This window comes from Cavia porcellus, unplaced genomic scaffold (assembly GCF_034190915.1).
Source record: "Cavia porcellus strain 051 isolate PalLab524CR breed Dunkin Hartley unplaced genomic scaffold, mCavPor4.1 scaffold_12, whole genome shotgun sequence".
NCBI lineage: Eukaryota > Metazoa > Chordata > Mammalia > Rodentia > Caviidae > Cavia > Cavia porcellus.
This window is the reverse complement of record NW_026947495.1, coordinates 50,733,798-50,756,036: the sequence shown is the minus strand read 5'-3', so window position 1 is coordinate 50,756,036 and position 22,239 is coordinate 50,733,798. Positions and strand designations below refer to the sequence as shown.

Below are 22,239 nucleotides of genomic sequence, written 5' to 3'. Positions count from 1 at the left end.
GAAAGACATGGTAGTTCTGAAACTGTTTAAAGACATCAACCAAAAGTCCTTAACCAGATTTGGAGTAAATTTTGGAGGAGTTGAGAACAAGAGATAAAATTGAGAGAGAGAGAGAGAGAGAGACAGAGACAGAGACAAAGACAGAGACGGAGAGGAGGGAGAAGGAAGGAAGGAAAAGGGGGGAGGGAGAGAGGGAGGGAGGGAAAGAGGGAAAGAAGGAGAAAGGAAGTAGGGGAGAGGGAAAAGAATGGAGAGCAGGGAACTAATTTTCTAGCCTCTGGGGTGAAGAATATGCACCGATGGTCTTTCGATTTGTTTAGTATAGACTTGACACTAAAGCTTTATGCCTAATTGGTGTGATAAAAACTAGCAAAGAGAGATGTAATTCAAGCTGAATGTACCTCTTTTCTACGGTTCATGTCTTCATTTATGTCTCATGAGACCAAGTCTCAATGCACCATGATAACATAAGCGGAAGCTTCCAGATTTTCAGTTACTTAATTTAAGGGATAATTTTTCTTTTCCCAATCTATAAATTTGATGACATTACTAAATATAGTATTGTGAAATTTGTCAACTTATATATGATGCATTTCTGTAAGTTACAGAGGGAAAGTAAATTGACTGAAATTTCAGACACACTTACTATAACACCATTAAACTCCTACACTGGAAACCAAGAGTCTTCACGTTTTTTGCCTCCCTAAAATTCACACAGGACACAGGCTGACCAGTTTTCCAGAAGATACCATTTAACATAAGCAAAAACAACCAAGGAATAGTTTTCATGGAGAGGGTCTTACCTTTGGGGAATCAGCTTCTAGAGTGATTAGGAAGGGGAGCTTATGGCAAAAATGTAATATAAAAATTAAGTAGATAAAGTTAATTTAAGGTTATGAAAATAAAGAAACTCAATAATTATGTCCCAAAAGCCTCACTACCTCTCTAATAAGAAGAGATACTAGCATAACACAAGACTTTCTTTTCATTTAGCTTAACATTTAAGAAGATTGTATGGTATAACTTAAATGCTTATTTATAAATTCTGAAAAAATCATTTCAAAAATCCCATGATAACTCTCTATATTTAAGGACATGTTTCTCCCTAATCATGCACTGAAAAATCAGCATCCAGAATTACAAAATTTGCTCACATGGTTATGCACAGATAAGTAAGCATGGCTATAACTTTGACAGCTGAAGGTTTGGGGGGAAGGAGGTTAAGGAAGATATTCAGGAACTTGGAATAGGTGAACAGAAATACACTAAATATTAAATCACCATAATTATGTATCACTTTTAAATAGGAAATAAGGAGTGGGAAATGAGGTCAGACATCTAAGGGATCCTAGGAAGTAGGGTGATGAGAGAATACAATAAAATCACATAGCAAATTAGTAGGCTAAAATGAATGTCCAAAAATCTCATGCATTAAGACTCATTTGTAGCTCTATTTCCCCCCCACTGTTATAGTTTTGGAGAAAGCTTTTAATTGAAAAGGAGAAATTGAGAAACATACCAACATTTTAAAATTATATTTTTTACCTTCTTTCAAAAACAATTTCTGAAGCAATTTAGATCTAAATTTGATTGAAACTAATATTCTTTTGCTAGTGAATTTGTGTCATAAAATCATTGGAATTAGTATAACCTCATTATTTTAAAATTCAAACCTTTTAGAAGGAAAGCTGGACTCCTTATCCTTAGAGTTATCAGAAGTAATCAGAAGGTTCCTCCACAAGGCAGTCTTTGACATTTCATCAGAAATATTGATGACTGATGGATCATCTCTGTATAGTTTGCCCAAAATAAAATAACAGACATTAAGTAAGAAACTGTAGTTATTTGATGCTAGAAAATACACATAGGAAAATTTTATGTGTATGAAATTTTCCTTTTTTATTGTAGCAAGATACACATAACATAAAACTTGCCATCTTAACAACTTTTAAATGTATAGTTAAGTGTTATTAAATACATTCAGAATGTGCAACCAACACCACCGTTCATTTCCAGGATTCTTTTCGTCTTGTAAAAGTGAAATTCTATATCCATTAAACAGTAATTTCCCATTCTGATCCCTGACAACCATCATTAGATATTCTGTCTATGATTTTGACTACTTAAGTGCCTCATATAAGTTCAATCATGCAGTATTTGTCTTTTGGGACTGGCTCATTTAATGTAACATAATGCCTTCGAGGTTCAGCTATGTAGTATTTCATGTTGTTTCCTTTAAAAGCTGAATGATATTTTATTGTATGTATGTATCAAACTTTGTTTCCCATACATAATTCTTGAATATTCAAATTGAGAAATATTGAGTAGCTCAATAATTTAACAATCAAAAAATTTAAAGAAAATATTCTAGTTGTATAGATATGGATTTGGGCTGTGATTTTCTTAATTCATTTTAGAGATTAGATCCTGCATATGCATTGCTGAGGTTCTTGCTCCTAATATTTGTAGCATGGAAGATCCTCTGTCTCATTTTTCATGACCTACAGTGGCATCTTATTGACATGGAGTAAACTAAGTCTTTATAATGGCCTTACAGCTCTGTGGCCCCTCATCCTCTGCCTTAACGTCCCCTGCCGACACTCCCCTACTCATGCCTCTCTGGTTATATAATACAATGTCGCTGACTGTTCTAGAACACTGGGCTCATTGCTGCCTCAGGGCTCTTCCCTGCCTGTAGTATTCCTTTACTTGGTGAAACTTTTCTCCTGCTTTGTTTAAATGTCATCTTTTCAGATACGTCCTTGTTGATTACTCTATTAAAACCACTATTTCCATCCCCTGTACCACTCTCATTCTTTTTATTTGCTTTTTGTTTTTATTACACTTTTTACCATCTGAAATGCACTATAGATTGTTCAGTTGCTTGTATTCTGTTTCCCACCTCTATTCTACTTAAATAAAAGTTTCATAAGGACATAGATTCTTGATTATTTGTTCACTGTTGTTCCTCCAAGAACCAGACAGAGCTAAACATTTGGAGCTTAATCAATAACTATTTGTTTAAGAAGTTAATACAGACTGTGTATTTAACAAAGCTCTTTCCGGGTGGTTGGGGAAACCAGTAATATTCTGGTGCTTTTTCTTTTTAAATTTTTTAAAGTGGCACTAATTATAGGTAACACTCATGATACTCCAAATCATCCCTAGGGGTAGAAACACAACCAAATAGTAGAAATAATCAATCACAGATCAAGTAAAATAAAAGTAACTGAGAAAATGGCACATATTTTTTTACTACATGTGGGTAAGATCCATCTGTTTTGAAACAATAGTGATCTGAGTTCACAGGGATCCAAAACTGACTTCACATGGGCATATCAGTAGTTGTTCACAAGACAGTAACAAATTCACCACATAAAATGAGCAAAACAAATTCACCACATAAAATGAGCAAAAGCCCCTTTCCCTTGTCCATTCTTGAAATGTGCTCTTTAATTCCTCTAATTTGCCTAGATAATTTCCTACAAAGTATGAGATCAACTAATTTCCAAAAAAAGCATCATGTGAACGTAAGTTTTTCATGGTCCTATGTGATAATGTCATGTGAGCAAAAATGTTTTAAAAGGCTGAAAATTAAACACAAGTAAACTTTTTTTAAAAAAATGCAGTGCTACTTAGATTACTTCATATGCCAGTGCATGTTGTGAACTTCTAAACTGGAATGTAACATGGGATATTTTCTAAACTTACTTAACTACAAGGCCTTTCTGGGAGTGGTACCATATGATACCAAGTCGCCACAGAATACACTTTGAAATATACTGATGTAACTAATTCAACAGGATTTAAAGTGCTGTAGAAGAAAAAAAGGAAAGCTAAAATGCCATGTTTATGCTCACCCTTAAGTGGTAGGAATTATATTTTAAAAATTTTAGGGACTACAATTTTAGAGAAAGCTTCTGAAGATCCAAAGATTCTCTTATATTTTGTTTTTAATACAGTAACAGATTCCGTCTCAGAGGAAATTCTTTACTTTTTTACTAACATAGACTTAAATTATTCCTAAGAATTTTGAGACTATGAAATTGGCTACTAAATAGTAATGAAGGCAGAATTTAACAAGAAAGCTAAACTAAGCTAAACTACACTGAGAGGGAATGAAGGAGAGAGGGAAAAAAGAGAGAGAATGAATACATATTGTACACCAAATATTTGCAAAGGTTTTTATTATAACTTGAAGGAGTTTGCTTTCCTTTGTTATGTCACCGTGTATGAAATACGAAGATTAGAATAATTTAAATATAAACATAAAAGATAAATGCAAATATTTCAATATGAGTATCTCCTAAAATGGCTGATATTATGGGATCCTTTAAACAAGAAATCCATCATATCTTTGAAGTACTTTTCTTAGGGTTCCTGTCCCACTTTCTTTTATGCTATTTGGGTATAATCAAATAGTTTCTATCAGCAGAATTTGGTAAGGTAATTCTTAGTCTCACGCCCCCCTTCCCCAACATAACTTTAACAAATTTCTGCAAGGATCCACACAGCATGAGATTCTTAAAAAGAACACAGTACATATCAAACACATTCTGTTACTTACAGTGAAGTGTTTTAAATTTGTATCTTACCTGTAGTGCCCTTCCATTGGGAGTTGTACAGTACCCTCATCCTCCATAGCTAGCATACTTTGTTCTTCCTGGAAAGACATTGTGAAGTACATAAAATGAACCTGATGAATCTCCATTTTACATAAAAGAAGAAACACAGATTAGTGTTTCATTATCTCATTAACCTCAGGACCTTCCACTTTGTTTGCATTTATTAATGCTAGCACAGGGCCTTTCAATAAAGCCTCAGCTACCAAGAACATAAGTAATTAATGAGAGTTTCATAACACAAAGTAATTTAAATGCTAACAACAATCTCCTTCATGTCACTCAATGCAAAACATAGTTAATTTCCAAGCAGAATTTTAAAAAATTAATCTAAATTTTACAAGGACAGAAGTATGAGTAATGTAATAATTTTATTATTATAAAGTTGAAATTACATTCCTAGAATTCTCTAATAGGAGGAGATGAAGGATGCATTCACAACAACTTTGTACAGAGAATCACCTCAAGAGCTTGCTAAAAATACAGATTTCTGGGGAGGTTTTCATTCTGCACTGGTATTTACATTTCTAACAAGTTTCCAGATGATATTGATTATGCTGGTCCATGGACCACACATTGAGAACTGCAGTGTTCTAGAGACTTAGAAAGAGACAGTAGAAGATATATTCCTGTATGGATGAAACACAAGTATGTCTTGATGGAGGAACGTTTACTCCACTTAGGTATATCTTAGGTTTTGTTTTAAGTTTCAGACTTCTTACAATAACAGTATTAATCTACTCTTCCACCAAATGGTAGAAATGCTTTAGATATTCGTATACCACATTTTAAAATATATCTTTGAGATGAAGATATTCTGTTACTACCATAACAAAATGTCCTGATTTAGTTTTCAAATGATGGTATCATTAAACTTTCTCCACATAGCAAAACAAGAAAGATGTACATTACAGTTTGTGCTTAATACATTTATTTTTCATTGCATCAACTTATACTGCTGAAGCCTAGAGAATTATTTATGTCATTAAAAACATTGGAATTTTGGCTCTAACTCCAGAGATAAGATTTTAAAATTTACAGACATGAAAAAGTAGGTGATTCTTCTCAAATGGGAATTGATGAGAAAAAATAGGGATAGCCCTGAAAGTTCATTGCGTTCCCTCTTTCACTAGTTTAGAAGAGATAAACTGGCCTAAGCCAGTTTAACCAGTTAAACCTAAACCAGCCCTCTTGAATTCATTCCTCAAAAGGAATGATTCTAAGCCAGCTGCTACAGAGACAAGACCTTTGGCTAATGCCAGTTTTTTTGTCAGACAAGACTGTCGCTGGAGTCCCTTGTATTCAACCTTGGCCATCCACCTGCATACTCCATAGTCTTAATGTTCTTTGCCATATTTCTTGCAATATTTTAAAGAGACAAAGTGTCTCCTAGTGCCTCTTCAGTTAACCTATGAATATGTAATACAGTGTGGGGGCAGATCTCATTTCACTCTTGCAGCATTTTCCAACCTGCTGGCCAAAGCATCCCCTCTCTACAGGAACTTTGGCTGTGATGCCAAGTCTGTGCTTTGGAGTCACAGAGAGACCCAAAAAATAAATGAGCTTTGTTACTCCTTTGTTTACATGGTCACCACAGAATCTTATGATTTTATACACTGTGAGGCTAATAGCACACTCCTTAGCATTTCAGGAACTAATTCTGTTCTCTTTTTACTGTTAAAGAAACCTATTTATCTTAAGGTCCATCAGATATATTTCATTATCTCCATTTTATGCCTTCGTGTAATTTGGCAGTACCGTTAGACATAATTTAAGGTAGATATATATAAATATTAGTTTAAAATTGCGTATGTAAGCACAAAACTGTAGCCTAAAAATAGGCATGCCTTGCAACTAGAATTGGTAGAATTTACTGAATATAACATGCATATCACACAAATTTGTATGTACAGCCTGGAGATCATGAGCAAAACATATATAATCCTTCTGGGTAGAAAAAATTACTTTCTGTACTGAAGAAGTTACCTTAATGTATGCAGAGCAACATGAAAAAAACACAGTAATCTCAAAAGTTGAAAACTAAAACCAAGATATAAGCAAAATATAAATATGTCTTTGGTTGTCCACTGAAAATTTAAGCCTGTTATATTGTATCTTTTCTGGCCATCTTAGAATAAAATGTCAAGAAGTCAGGACGTTTTAATAAAGAGAAAAAGGCAAAATAAACAACAACGACAACTGAAGAGAGGAACAGTGGAGCTTAGGTCACCTGGCAGCAGAAAATGAAACTACTCAAACAGAAAAAAACTGAACCAAAGCTTTGGGAACAATTTGGTTTCTTCTTCAGATGATTTTCCACTTTTCTCTCAAATTGCTTTCAATAATTATTTTGCACTCTGTGGCTTGTTAGCATGTGTGGGCTTTATACTAGTCATAATTCTATCCAAACAAAAACTCATCACCTCTAAAGATAGCATTTCCAAGCCATGCTTATCTGAAGAGAAGGGTGGCAGAGCAGCCGCTGCCTTCAGAGCCAGAAGGGAGCTGGGTGGGTCCTAGAGCAGCGATGGGGGCCGACCGCATCCCAGCCAGTGCTGTGGGGGAGCCAAAAAGGGAGACTTTTTGGGAGCAGCGGGAAAATCAGGCACTAGTCATCATGACAGTCACAACCTAGATTATCTCAGTCACGTGAGAAGAGAAAAAAGAGCATAAAGCAAACCAGGTATCCAATGCAGAAGGATGCTAAAATGAGTCCCATTTAATACTTCTTTTACACAGGATCTATCAAAAATATGCTGAGTTCTACTAGAGTGATGGCCAAAATTCGTTTATCCCAGATCATTGGAGGGTTTTGTCAATTTGAGTGAGAAATATTTATCCTGTGATATAAAAGCCATCTTTAAACTAAGATAGTCAGCACAATTTCAGCTATAAAACAAATGTCAAATAATGTTGTATCTAATAAAGGGCAGGGAAGATTAAAATTTAGAAAACGAATCTACTCAACATCACTCAAATATTTACTGAGCATGTATGATGCAGTGGGGACATCATAAATAAGAAGAATAACCAGAAGCTCTTAATTCATCCGAGCAATGATTCTGCATGAAACACAATGTACATGACAAGTAATGTGCTAGACACGGGACTATAATACTGAAAAGCATAAGCCCCCTCCTGGAGGATGTAAAGGATCACCGTGAGAAGTACAGGAACAGAGGCTGTAGAAAGGAAGAAATGTTTGGCAGAAGCAAATGCTATATAGGGAAGCATGAAAGTCATGAATAAGTAAGATGTGTTTGCATGACACAGAGCAACTATCCTGGTTAGAGCTAAAGGCCTGTGTTGAGTTGAAGTAGGAAATAAAATTATGGTCACTTTTTATGTTTACGCTAAATGGGGTGACATACATCAAATTATATGATGAATATGAATTGTATTTGGTAGTGACATAAAAGTTATAATTTATATATCACAATATCTAGCAAATGCTCTATCCTCTGACCACCTTTATTAAAGTGGGCAAAATCTACTATATATCCATTTTTCAGCAGTGCCTGCGTCTGTATAGGAACCCTCAAATAGTTTGAAGTACAAACAGCAACAGAAGAGAGCCAATATTCACAAAAATCCTTAGAGAAAGAGAAAATAGTAAGCAATTTTGGAGTTCATGTATCTTAAAAAATGAAAAGGACTTCAAAATTCAAGTTCAACCTCTTTACTTATACAAGAGGAAGACAAGGCCTTCAGAATCTATCCACTTAATTAATAGAACTATTAATAGAATAGAATCAAACATTATATGACACATTTAAAACCATAAAAGACATATTTATAAGTATTTTTATCATAATTTATCATTTGCAATGTATAGAAAAACAAATACATAAAATTTCAATAACAAAGCTTGAAAGGATTGATGGGGTGAGAGCTTAAGAATACATATAAATACATGAAGGCAACATGTATTTTATTAGGCTATTTGATTCAGTGTTTCCAAGCAAATGTAATTATTACAAACAGAAATTCTAATAGAGTAATAGTATATTTATTGTGTGATTATTTCTGGAAATTCAAATTTTGTGGTTCTACAAAGCATGAAACTGCTTATTTTACCTCAGAATCTTGAGGTCTTATTACCATAGATCACTAACCCTATCCCAAGATTTCTTAAGAACCTGGGTTTGTAGTAAGACTCAAGATTTTTCATTTAACAAATTTTAGATGTTGGCTGATGTGTCAGGAGTTCTAGAATCACACTTTGGAAAACTACTAATAGAAGAAGGAGAATATGCTTTCCCCACCCAAAAATTCACTATAAGTGACATCTGTCTGTGTGATGATTAAGTCTCATTTCCTAGATCCACAACCAATTCTGACTTTTCTTAATGGCAACACATTCTCTGTAACTTTGTTTTTAATTGTTCGTGTTTTCAGGTTGTTTTTGTATTTTCTTAGAATTTTTCATGATCCTGCTTTATATAGATCGCCAGGCGCAACTTGCCCCTTTTCTGTTTTCTCTTCTCTGTATATGTAGAATGAATCTTCTGTAAATCAAAAAGTATAGATATGATTGTTTCCAAAAAAATTGGATTTCCAGGATTTATGTAACCTTATCCCCCCAACCCGGAGAAAACATTCTGCTGGAGGTTTTTTTTTTTTTTTTTTTTTTTTTTGCTTTTAACAGTAGTATTTTTTATCAAATGTGTACAATGTCCTAGAGAATATTTAAGTAGGAAGGAAGACATGTTGGTACTCTGAGCACATTTGGACATCCAGAATTTGATTCTTCAGTCTTCTCTTTACACAGAGCAATGTGCAAAATGTCAGGGTTCCAATATTCATTTCTACCCTGATTATAATCCTTTCTTTCTAAAAACTGAAGCATATGCATATGCATATGCATGAAGTACATGAAAATTTGGAACAGAAGCTCTGCGACCTTGGACTGGCCTGTGTAGCTATTTATTCTGCTTAACTCATTATTGAATTTTAAGGTCAAATGAATGTTTTCTCAGTGCCATAAGACCAGAAATGGGCTACTGATAGGAAAACCCTGGAGGATAAAGGTACAAGCTTGTAACTATCATCAAAATGACAAGAGGTGAGTTTACTTTAAATTCAAGTCTCAGGAACTGAGATATTTCTACTATTTATCATCTTGCCAGATCATGATCAAAGCTACTTAATTAATTTGAACAATACAGAAATGGAACATTTCTGGAGAACTCGTCCGCTTGCCACCTTAATGTCACCTTAATGTACAATCTCCTAGAAGATTGGGTCTTGGTACCAGATGCCTCAGTAAGAAGATGATAACCTTTGGTGGTGTCCATAAACTCAAGAAAATAAAACGCTGAGATCTGGGCACCCAAGTAGGAAACCAACGAGGGATTTTTAGTGTCCTCTCAAGTCCTCCTACTCCCTTCACTGATCCTCCTCTAACACTACTTCAAATTAGAATATAAACATCTTTAAACTTCCTTATCTCTCTACAATTTGATACACAATTGTCTGTCTTTAAAAGCAATTACAGCTATATTTTAAGACTCAGTAGTAGATTATTTCTTTATTGTGTTAACGGCTTTCTGGCTTTCTGTGTACTGAAGTTCACCATATTAATCTTTTTGCAGTTTTAAGGATGTTTAAAACTATTCAACGAATGCATCAAGGGGCTTTTCTTAGACTTACATCTAGAATGTTCTGCTGCAAAACTGCCCCATAATCTTTATTTTTATGACCTTGTATAATACATCAGTTTTAGAAAAATCAGAATACTCAAAAAGACTTAAGACACGTGATCACGACCCATGTATGGAAATCCTTTTTCTGCAGTGGGACACCATGGAGAAGGAGAAAGAACTGTGAGTCACAAAACATGTAATTCTGAGCAGAAACTGGATTAGTTTTGGAGAATAATTTGGCCTCACTGAATGATGCAGGAAAACCTAAGATTCGTATATAACATTTACAAATTAATTTTCAAAAAGAAAGAGGAAATATCTAGGCTTGAAAAAATACTCTGTGGATAGGAAAAGGAAACACATTACAGATCATCTGTAGTAGCAAGAAAAATGGACAACATAGTGCATGATTCTCACAAAATGTTATTTTTCAATTTCATTTCTATTTACAAAGAAATTCTTCTATGTTTCACAACCTCTGGGCTTCATCACTCTGTGAAAAGTTGTATGGGTCTTTTTTTCATTTATGTTCTATAGTTTCAATGCACTTTTTAAAACGTTATGATTAAATAACCTTCAAAATAGATCAACATTAACATATGAACTTTAGGTCATAAAATCTTGTTTTTACCTATGAAACAGAATAGGATAAATCAGTAGTCCATGAAGATAATTCAAATAACACAGTTTCTCAGGAAATATTTGTTTTATCCTAAATCACTTTGAAAGCAAATCAGGTCATTTTTTTTTTCCTTTTAAATATTTTCAAAAAATTAATTTTTGATTAGAATCTTATGATTAAAAATTTTCCCTAGAAAAACACTAGCCATAATAATATGCCTCTTTTCCTCTTCCTCACATATATTCAACCAAAAAGTAATCATTGCCTGATGATAGGAAATAGTTATATATTAGCAAATTTCTGCCATCCATGAGTGAGGAGTCAGAAAAATAAACCTTACAATTTAAGGGATAATTAAGTACAAAATATTTGCAAATTTCATAGGGAGAGAGGTGATTCCTTCATGTAACATATAGGTTCTCACTCGCTCTCTGTTTAAATCTTTATGACTTTAAAAACTAAACTTCTGAGTCAGTTGCTTCACCCATGGTTGCTGGTAATCCCTGTCTAAAACAATCACTTAGTTTTGCAAGGAACTATCGCTTTTTTTTTTTCCTTCTCCTTCATTCTAAGATATTGCTTTTATTTTGATTGACTTACTTCTTTTTCAGCATCTTCTAGTTTCTTTTTCTTACTTTCAGGCATTAAATCATCCAACCAGCTGAGTTCCCGTTTGGTAAATAAGAAGTCCATCAACTTTCTTACAAATACCAGTGCTAACACCTAAAGAAAATAATAAAAAAATTTCAAGTGGAAAATCTAGATAGAGGAGATGTATTTACTGTTTGAAAGAAGTGAGTTAGTCTTAATTAGAAGTGACATTAAAGTAACACTTGAAATATTTGTGGAAGACACATTATCTGATCTTTCTTTTCCTTTCCAGCCACAGCCCCAAAATAATAGCTAAGATTTTACTCATTGTTGGAGTTAAAGAAGCTACGTTAGATCTAAAATATATTTGATTTTGCTTCCTAAATACATTAAGCGAATAGTTGGTACTATATTAAGTGAACATTAGAACATTCTCAATTATACTGATCATTTTGAAAATTACTTAGTAATTTTCTGAGTATTTGAAAGTTTCCTGAAACATTTAAATTTTATTTTTAGAATTCCTCCAACATTCCAAGTAGCTCTGTTAGGGTATCTTTAATGTTAAATTATGAACGTTTACATTTTTTTATCCAGCTTCAATTAACTCAAACTACTTCATTCAAAATGACAGACAAAATTAATATTAATCCATGAAAGCCATGATGTTCTCAAGCCTTGTCTTCGTAAATAGTTTTAAAGACCAAATTTCTACTAGGATTTCCAATAATTGTTCAAAATGACTCAATTGTTCCAATTTTAGTTCACATAGTTCCAAAGAAATTCAAAAATCAGAGGAAGAGAAAAAGAGTCAGCAGAAGTTTCATACCATCATAGGAAAGACAATAGCAGCTCTTGAAACTTTTATTATCCACAAAAGGCCAAGGCAGCTCATCTGAATTACTGTGAAGAGGTGAACTTTTCGGAGTGGTACATGCCTTAGATATATGAAATCTGGTTGATGTTTTGCAGGCATCCAGAAGAGTTTTATTCTATCAAATAACTAAAAGATTAAACAGATTAAATTACATCAAAGAATAAGACAAGAATAAAAGTAAAACTAGTACATATTTAATGAAGCCCAAATTTTTAGACTTACACTGACTTATCTCTGGGTACCAGGACCAAAGGATTGATATACCCATAATGAAACACTATATTTCAGTTTAACAGTTTCCTACATTTTCTGGAATATGAAGGTTGTAGTTTAGAAAGAATTTAAAGATAGTAAGTCAATGCTAAATGTTGGGAGTAGAGCCCTAAGAAACAAAACATCATCCGTTTTTTAATATTACATTGTACACTTTTTCTTTTACCCTCCAAATGTCGTGTTTACCAGAATCCCAGCCTCTGTCCTCTTTTCTCTTGGTATGGTTCATTTTCCCCACAGCGTTCACCTTCGCATACTTGCTAATAACTCTTATGCTTGGTTCTCTCCCTCAGATCTCTCCAAGAGTTCCATATCCTACCTAGCTGCCACGCAGGATGTCTCTTTATTTGAACTCTAATATTTTGACTGTGTCACTTTGATGCCCAAAAAGGTCTTAATGTTGTCTTTACAAACACAAATATCTTTCACTGGATTTTTTGTTTGTTTGTTTTTGTTTATTGGTCAGTTTTTGTTTTTGAGTTTTTGTTTGTTTACTTGCTTGTTTTTAAGACAGAATCTTGCTTTGTAGTTCAGACTGTTCTTAAACTCACTGTGTAGCCCAGGTTGGCCTTGAAAGCACAGCGCTCCTTCTGCTCAAACTCCTGAGTACTGGAATTACAGGTGTGTGCCACCATGCCCAGCTGATGAACAAAAGCATTTTAACCATAAAGATTTATGTAAAAGATTTATGAACTTTTGTTAATAAAGTGTTTTCTAAAGACATTTGGTGAATTCAGTTTAACTTCTTGATTTTCTTATGTTGTACTCTCAAACCATTTATATATTTCCATATATTCATATTTTATTAATGTTATTTCTGTTTCAATTTTGCCATAGAGATAGTACAATCACTTTGTAACTAGTTCTGCTTTAACTCAAACTTTGAGCCCTTCATAATCAAGCAAAACAAATTTTCTCTATTTAAATTTGATAAATTTTCACAAAAAAAATTTCAATCATAATTTATGTAGTAATAAATTGTATTTTACATTAGTTTTATCTTATGTGAGTCCTTTTGTTTAATTTTTTCTGGCCAATTTTTGTGTTTCAGTGTTTCTGTGAGAGGTTATTATTTGATTGAATCACTGGTTGCAGTCATCACTCAAATTGCTATTCTATTTCATGCTATTTCTACACAGTGTTACTTTACAAAAAAAGTAATATTAAATTATTACTATTTCTTAACTAGCTTATAGGAAAACTATACATATTTTTATCAAATATTTAAAATTTAATATGCATAGGGACAAAGGTCTAGATAAAAATGTTAGGTTAAAGCATTCTGTTACACCCAAACTTGTTTGTACTTATTCAAGAATACCGGAAACAACTTAAACCTATCTTTCTTTCTGTACTCTCTGGCTTATGGCATGGCGTGACCTTTTTTCCTCAGTGTTTAAGCCAGAATCATAGAAACATTAGTTCAAGCACTGTATATTCACTTACTTATATACATTCATACCTTCCAAAAATGTTTATGGAAACCTAATGTGCAGAATACTAAATGATGAACTCATCCCTGGTTCATCTCCCTCTCCATGTCATTAGGTCTTTTCATTTATATTTCCTAAATACTGTATCTCTTTAAATTAGAAGTCATTAAATTTTGTTCACAGTGGAAGAAAGAACGGGAAAGAAATAAAATTCTTTTTCTTACGGCTGAGTATTTCCATTTCTACAGAACAAATTTTCCCCAGCTACCATTTCTCCATTTATGAAGCTATGTTATTGCATAAGCATACTTCAGTGTGTGGGTGCTTCGATTGTTATTGTTTAAATGGCACATTTGCTCTACTTTGGATTCCTAAAGTGTTGGAATGAATATAGATGTGGTTATATATCTGAATACAGAAACAGCATTCACGAGAACATTGTGATCTGTTTTCTCTGCCATGTTTCACAGTGAGAAGCCTGCATAGTAAGTTTCTTAATGTTGCCAAACAGTCAGGTAATCTATAGATTCCTCCAATTTACAGGATGTGAAAGTAACATGGTCTGTGAGCCATAGGTATTTATTTACTTATGTAATTATCATTAATTCAGTAAATTATGACAAATACATACGGAGTTTTGCATTTGACTTTTATTATGCCCCAGTATTACTATCTTATTGCCATACCTAGTTAGTTTCAATTCTAATAGGAATTTCAGCTTGGGGCTTAGATTTTCACTAATCTGTTTCTCAGTGTGAGACCCTATTTGTTTAATGTGTGCCTGGGCTTGCCATTCCATTTGTGTTATTTAAATCTCATTATATTTAACTTGTGGGCTTTTGGTAATATTTTTTTCAGTTTTTATTTGCAAAAGTCAAATTCCAAATAATTTCAGAATTTGATATGCTTACTTAATTGTAAATCACTTGAGTATAAAGTCATGTGAGTGGAATTGGGGGAAAAAATCTACTGAAATTTATCAAAATGACTTTTTCTTTGTTTCTTAAACTTCTGCTGCTGTATTTATGTAAGCCTGGGGCTTAATAATAAATACTCTTCACTTACAGATGAAATTAGTACTCATGAAACTTTTGCCAAAGGCTAAAAACAAAACAAAAAGTAAAACAAATAAATAAAACTTCTTCAGTAATCCTCCCTGGATGCCTTATCAAACCAATTCTATCAGAATATACTTTTCATACATGAATTTTAAATGAGTAAATAAAATCTTACTTGAGTCAAATTTAAACATATAGAGCTTCTCAACCACAGCATTCTCCCAAATTAATTTTACCTGGTGTTGTGTAAACAAAGGTCTACTAGTATCTATGCACCGAGGGTTCAGACATCTTGCAATGACTTTGTATTAAAGTTTTGCTCAGCTCTGATATCCAAGTGCTGCCCGAAGGCCTAAGCGCTGCTTCTGCCAAATTCAGAAGCCAGTAGGCGATTCACTTGGGAACAGAGACACTGTGCTGCCTTTTTTGTAGTCAAGTGACTATTCTCCTATATGTTTTGAACAGCAATGAGACTAGCTGTACATAGAAAAAGCTGTTATTTAGATTCTCCTTTTAGTTGACAAAAAATTATGCAATAAAAATCCTCAAACTTAGTCTCTTTCCAGAAAATTAAAGTGTTTGGCTAAATAATACTAAGTTATAAAATAAGATTAGTCAAAGGAAAATTTAAATAGAAATCTGTGTCAGCTTTCTGAGGCTGCAATAATCAATTGCCACAACTTCTTTCTTAATGCCCTAAAAATGCTCCAGAAAACTTCTTTCCCTTTGCCAGGCCCAGTGGCTCCTGGTATCCCTGGCTTGGGGAACCACCGCTACAATCTTTTTCTCAGTCCTCACAAGGCTCTCTTCCTTGGTCTCAGTGTGTTTCTTCTCCGCTTCCAAGGGCCCAAGTTTTTAGATTTATGGCTTACGTACATAAGATCTTTGAAAGCACAAATAGATATCTAATTCTAATTCTAAGACCCTATTTCCAACTAAGGTCATATTCTGAGATTCCAGGAGGACGTGTATTTTGAAGGAACACTCACTATTCAGCCCAGGGCAGGACAGTAAAAGAAAGAAAGAGGAAGAATTTGCAGACAGCCTGTGCTATGACTTAGAATACATGTGGAAGTTTGAAAATATCTCTGTAAATTATCTGAAACTCTTCTGTTTAAGACATGAAGTCTAATTCCCTTCCCTTTGGCACAAGTTGAATGTAGTGACTCACTTCAAACAAACAGTAAAAGAGGTCTATGAGACCTACAGTTCTGGAGCATAAAACAAAAGGGATCCCTTCTGTAGTTTCTATGTTGTAAGCACATGTAAGTGCCCTGTGGAGAGCCCCTTGAGGCAAAATCAAAAACAAAAAAACACAAAAAATAATAACGCTTCATGTCAACAACTGTAGAGAGACTGTGCCCTGGCTCACAGCTATGTGATTAACTGTCTTGAAGTAGGTCTTCCTTCAGGTAACAGTGACCCTCGCAGCAGCTGTAAAGACCTCTTGAACCAGTAGTACCAAGCTAATCTGTTCCCAAATTCATGCACCCCGAAACACTGAAATAATAAAAGTGTGTTGTTTTATGGTGCTGAATCACAATGCAACTTTTTTAGGGAGCAATAAAAGACTAATACTATGTCTAAATAATTTACCTGAATTCCCTTTAGAGATGAAGCACCCATGTAAAGAAACACTCCATATAGCACTGGCATGGGAATAAACTGTCAGAGAATAATTGAAGAAAAAGCATACATTATTTTTGCAATATGTAGTCATGCTATTTTGCATTTACTGAAGAACAAACTTGAGGGGAGACGGAGTATTTTAGAAGCAGTATAGTACAGATCCAGAATGCATGGTTCAAATTCTACCTCTAGCATTTGTTAGTTGTGTAACTTTAGGTAAGTTACTTAAACTCTCTGTGCCTTAGTGTCTCAATATCTAAAAATATATGATAATGATAATGATAAGGTTGTTGCAAGTATTTGTTAAGTCAAAATCTATTTTTTTGAAACTACACAGTACATAATAAGCAGTAATTCCAACTACTATACTATGCGACAATAATTTTTTTGAGACAGGGTTTCATTACGTAGTTCAGGCTTGCCTCAAACTCACTGCAATCCTCCTGCCTCCACCTCCCAAGTGCTGGGATTACAGGTGTACACCACCATACCTGGCTGCACAATAAATATTCTTAGTATGCCACTATAAAGACAATTTATTTTTTTATTTCACAATAACAAAACATTTGCTTTAAAGATGAAGAATGAATCTTGCATTAAAATTTGGTACTGTCCTGCATTATGTCAGATATTTGAAAACATGTGGATTGCTGAAACTGTTTTTTTAAAACATCCTACCATCATTTTGTGTTAATAATTATTTATATAACATAAAAATGAATTATTGAAGGCATAATTGTTTCAGTGATTAAATACAAATAAAGTTGTATAAATCATTAACTATGCAATTAAAAATTCAATTTATAAGCAATTAAAATGAGTTATAATTTATAATATAATTACATACCTTGGAAATATCTGCCAAAATTACATGACAAAATAATCACTTGTTAATATTCTTCAAAATGGATTCAACTACTTTAAGTATGATAAAACAAGTATATGAAACGATGTCAGTGAAAAAGTTTTATAGAAATTTAAAATATGAAAATACGTACAAAGCATATAAAACTGAACACTTAAATGTAAAATATGTCTATACCTCTAGTAGGTAATATTAATTGCTATAGATATGTCCACTGACAAGAAAACAGAAACTTTTATTTTGTGTAGGTCTACAGTGACTTCAGGTCACAAATCAGTTTGAAATAGTGAATGACTTCCATAGCTTGATCACCATTTCAAAGTTTTCATAACAAACTGCACATCAAATTTTATTTTGGCCGTGTAAACTTTTAGGTACATTCTAACTAGAGAACATATTTCCCTGCTCCCTTAGGTTAAGAGTAATTACGTAAACCTACTAAAGAAATCCATCACTTTCATCACATGCTATACTATACTTGCAAATTTATGTCTTAAATGCAGCTGAAAATTTTAAATATATATATAGTCTGTTTTTCTCAAATTCATAAGTGCAGATCTCATTACCTTCAGAATACTAGTCATAAAGACTGATGAACCCATAAGAATAAAAATCATGAGCCCGGTAACCCTTTGTTCCCGAATGCCAAGAAATTTGGGTTGTTCTCCTGGAGCTGAACACTCTGATTCCAGTTTCAGACTGTTGACATGAGTGATGGAGAGGACCGTAGCAGCCACAAACCATGGCAGGCCCATGATGGAGCACACGCCGAGCATGACAGCGACCATTAACAGGTCCAGATGGTACCCACAACCTTTCTGTTAAAAAACGAAAGAAAGAAAGAAAAGGAACTGCATCAACAGCCGGACTAGGGATGGCCTAGTTGTGAACGGCAACCTCTTCCTGACAATGCCCAGAAGGCCCCTGTAGCAGAGCGCCTGCAGATAAACGTTTAATCATTCTGTTTCCATTTGCCCTTTTTCTCTCAACAAGTTACTTTTTATTAGAAAGATTAAAATAGAACCTACGCTCCCTTATTTATATTCATTTTTAACTCAATATAGTGTGATTTTGTTCTTGCTTCCCTTTCAGCACTAGAATAATTCAGCTTCTCCTTAAAATGATAATTTTTGCATTTTTATATCCTCTGTGATCCTATTCCACTATCACTAACCTCCAGGTGCTATAAATTTAAGCGCTTTCTTAGAGCAGGCAGAATATATGAGACAAAATTGATGCAATTTGGATATGTGGGTCTGTTCTCTCCGTAGGGCGATTAGGTGAGGTCTCTGAGACAGAACTCAAAGTACTACTACTCTTTCCCAGCAGCCCCTGTAGGGATTAAAGATGTAAAATCGTAAAATTAGCAAAAACCTTGGCTTATTTTTGTTTGAATTCTTATTTTTAATTTAAGAAAACATCACTTCACTAGAGGCTGTATAATAAAGTGTCTAGGATTATAGATTCTAGACACAGACTGCTGGGATCAAAAATACTGGCCTACCAATTACCTTGAGCAAATCACTTTATTTACCTTGGCTTTTTTTTTTTTTTCTTATCTGAAAAAATGGTGAGGATGAGACTAGAAGGCATCTCATTAGTATGTTGTGAGAATTAAATTGTTTAATTTTGCCAATCATTTAAAGCAGCATCTGCCATATAAACAACACCCAGCAAATATTAGGTATTATTATATTCTAGCACTTGAACAATGCATTTTTCTTTGGTTCTCATTTGGTTTCAAAGATCTTCAGTAAAATAATGTTTCTGAAACATAGGTAATTTATCATTTAATTTCTCAATAAGCAATCAAAAATGTTACAGATTGACTTTTTATAAAGGAAATATATATCATTGAAAATAGTATTAAATTTAATAATCATGATTATAAATAAGTGTAGTAGTTGAATCTGGGCAGAAATGACCATGTCTTCAGTACTAATAGTTTTCACCTTTTTAGAGGCCATTTTATCAAATTGCATGCACTTTGTATTTATAACAAAAGCTGAAGTATGATTATCCAGACATTCATTACCATTTGTTATGGTAGTATTTTCTTTTTTTATTGTTTTCTTATTAAGAAAAGGATGGTTAAAGTCCCTTGTACTTTCTTTATCTTCTGCTATTGCTGCTAAAACTACAAGTGATGATGGGAGAAAAATGGGAAATATACAGCTGATGATATTTTCCTCCTGTGTTGTCACCAATTCAGTCATATCCTTCCTCAGGTCAGTTTACTGTGGCAATACTACACTTCACTAAAATGTCAGGATTCAATTTGCCCAATGAATATGACTCTGGGAACTTTGCAAATACCTCAGGAAAGATTTTTATTGACAGGAGTGGGGGAATGGGAAGAGAATCATCCTGGTGTAGGCAAAACCAAAATGGCATAGAAAGAAGCTTTGACAGGGCCATAATAAGATCCCCCGTCCTTTTACAAGCATTTTGAAAGATGTAGTTCCATAGCACAGACTGCAAATTTCAATACTTTTAAAAGGCAATGTCTAAGTAATCACAGCAGTGTTTTGTCCTAGGTACTCTGTAAGTGAAGGACTTAAGTACTCCAGCCCCTGGTTCTCAGGGAGTAAAAAGTGAATGTCCCCAGACACTGCTGCGAAGCTGTGATACTGCTGAGAGGGAACAGAAACTGAAGAGGACAGAAGGCTCAGCTTGTGAGTAGAGCTTGGTTTTTAGCATAAACTGAACTTTCTCAGGCTCTATGTTCCCTGAAATTTACAGCGTAATATGAAGAAAGTTTTCCTCATGATAGCAATTTTCTGTAGTTTTTGCTGGGTGTTTTCTAAATATAATACAATGGAATTTCTAGAAGAGGACAAAATCATCTTTCAGAGGAAATAATTTCCCTTTAAAATTTAAAAAGATGGCTTTGTTGTGTACAAGCATAATAAAATAATTTTCCTCCAATTATACTGTACAACAATAGATGCATCTTAATTTAATGCAAACCAAAGGAAATAAAGCAGTTCTGGTGCTTTCACTAATTAATCAGCATCTCTCTTCTTGCCTTTCATTTAAAATGCCTTTAAAAATTTGATCCTTGTAACCAAATTATTAGCTGATTGGCATGCCAGCCAAAGGGAAGTACCCTTTTGTCAGAGAGAGAACTCTGCACCTTTTAATGTATTTCTGATTTTTTTCTCAAATAAAGACAGAAATGGAGTTTTTATTCTCACAATCATCTATGAATCACGGGAAATGGACATATGGGAAGAAAAGGGAGCATAGCAACAGGTGATGCTACACCAGACCCCACTAAAACCAACATGCAGCAAGACAAGAGGCCAGCCAAAAGGACCATCTGATACCCAGATGCCACCGCTGAAAAAATTCATTTTGAAGCTTGGCAGCAATTTCCTGCATCTGTCAAGTTAACCACATAAAAGACTATAGATTGACATGAAGAACCAGGCTGACAATGAGGGCAAAAAAGAACATATCAAATGCCATAATCATCAAGAGAATGTGGTGCCAAATGAATGTTGCAAATGCACTCATTTACTCAAGTGATCCAGGGTTGTATTGCTGTTTATTAAAAATGATGTCAAAAGAAGCCTGAACTGTCTATAGAAACATGCAGAAAAGCCCATGGTTGCATCTTAACAGAAACTTTCTTTTCTGAAAGATAATAACTCTTTTTCTTTTCACTTACAGAGAATGTGCTTCCAAAAAATGGTATTATTTTGAATGCCTTTAAAAGGAATTCAGTTAACCTATGTCTATTCCACTTCGTTAAGGAAGAAAAACAAATGCTACAGACAGTGGGAATTTATATCTATAGATAACATATATAACATTTTTCATTCTCAGATTTTTACACTTGCAGCTGATTTTATTCTTGAATGCACCAAAGTATTATAATGAGTTCAGAGTTTCATTAATTTTGTGTCCCTTCATTCTCAGATTATAGAGAGTAGCTTAGCCAGGGAGCTGGATTTTAGCCTATGCACTCGTAACAGTTTCATTGTGTATATAATAACATTTTTGTTGGCCTAACAAACATCATCTAGTAAAAACTGACTACTTATTCTGATAGTATGGGTGGAGGAAAAGTGAAAAGATCCAGAGTATGTTTGTGAACAATAAGGAATGAGATGTGTATTTGCAGTGACTTAGATAGATCTTGTAAACTTGGGTACATGATGTAGAATGTACAAAGTACCTGTACAGAAACTAGAAAATACGATTTGCCAAAAAAATTCGGGGAATGTTCCAACCGGGTAAAAATGGATTTTAAGTGAAAAAACAAAATTAGTAAAAGCTAAAATATAATTAATTTGTGGTTTGGAGATACACTCAAGAATCATCTTTTCATGAAAATGTGGTCCAAGCCAAAGCCAGGTGACTTTGCAAACATTTCAGGGACGCAACAGGTGAGGAGAATGGTCAATGGAACAAGCTGTTATTCTGAGTAAAGTGTGTTCATAGAAGCTGATTTTTTGTTGTTGTTGTTAACAGGAAAATCAACAGTAATAGGCCACATTATAGTGAAGTTTATATGAGACAATGACTATAGGACCAAAAATAATTGCTCAGCAAAGATTAATTATGTCTTCATTAGACCCAATGTGCTTCGAAAATGTCCCTTTAAAGAAGAAAACTG

The 22,239-nt window shown here is 33.9% G+C and overlaps 1 protein-coding gene across 14 annotated transcripts in view; it reads right to left on the bottom strand.

The window, feature by feature from the left end:
* Slc4a10 (solute carrier family 4 member 10) overlaps positions 1-22,239 on the bottom strand; it is a 288,459-nt gene that overhangs the window by 5,964 nt on the left and 260,256 nt on the right. For 13 of the 14 annotated variants that reach the window (XM_063259159.1, XM_063259164.1, XM_063259163.1 and 10 more), the window contains 6 exons: positions 18,182-18,433; positions 16,718-16,786; positions 12,310-12,483; positions 11,490-11,612; positions 4,596-4,663; positions 1,674-1,790 (listed from right to left, as the gene is read on the bottom strand). In XM_063259159.1, coding sequence (XP_063115229.1) covers positions 1,674-1,790; positions 4,596-4,663; positions 11,490-11,612; positions 12,310-12,483; positions 16,718-16,786; positions 18,182-18,433 — 803 coding nt within the window. Of the gene's footprint in view, positions 1-803; positions 843-1,673; positions 1,791-4,595; positions 4,664-11,489; positions 11,613-12,309; positions 12,484-16,717; positions 16,787-18,181; positions 18,434-22,239 lie in introns of all 14 variants that reach the window. The other variant, XM_063259162.1, reaches the window with a different exon arrangement.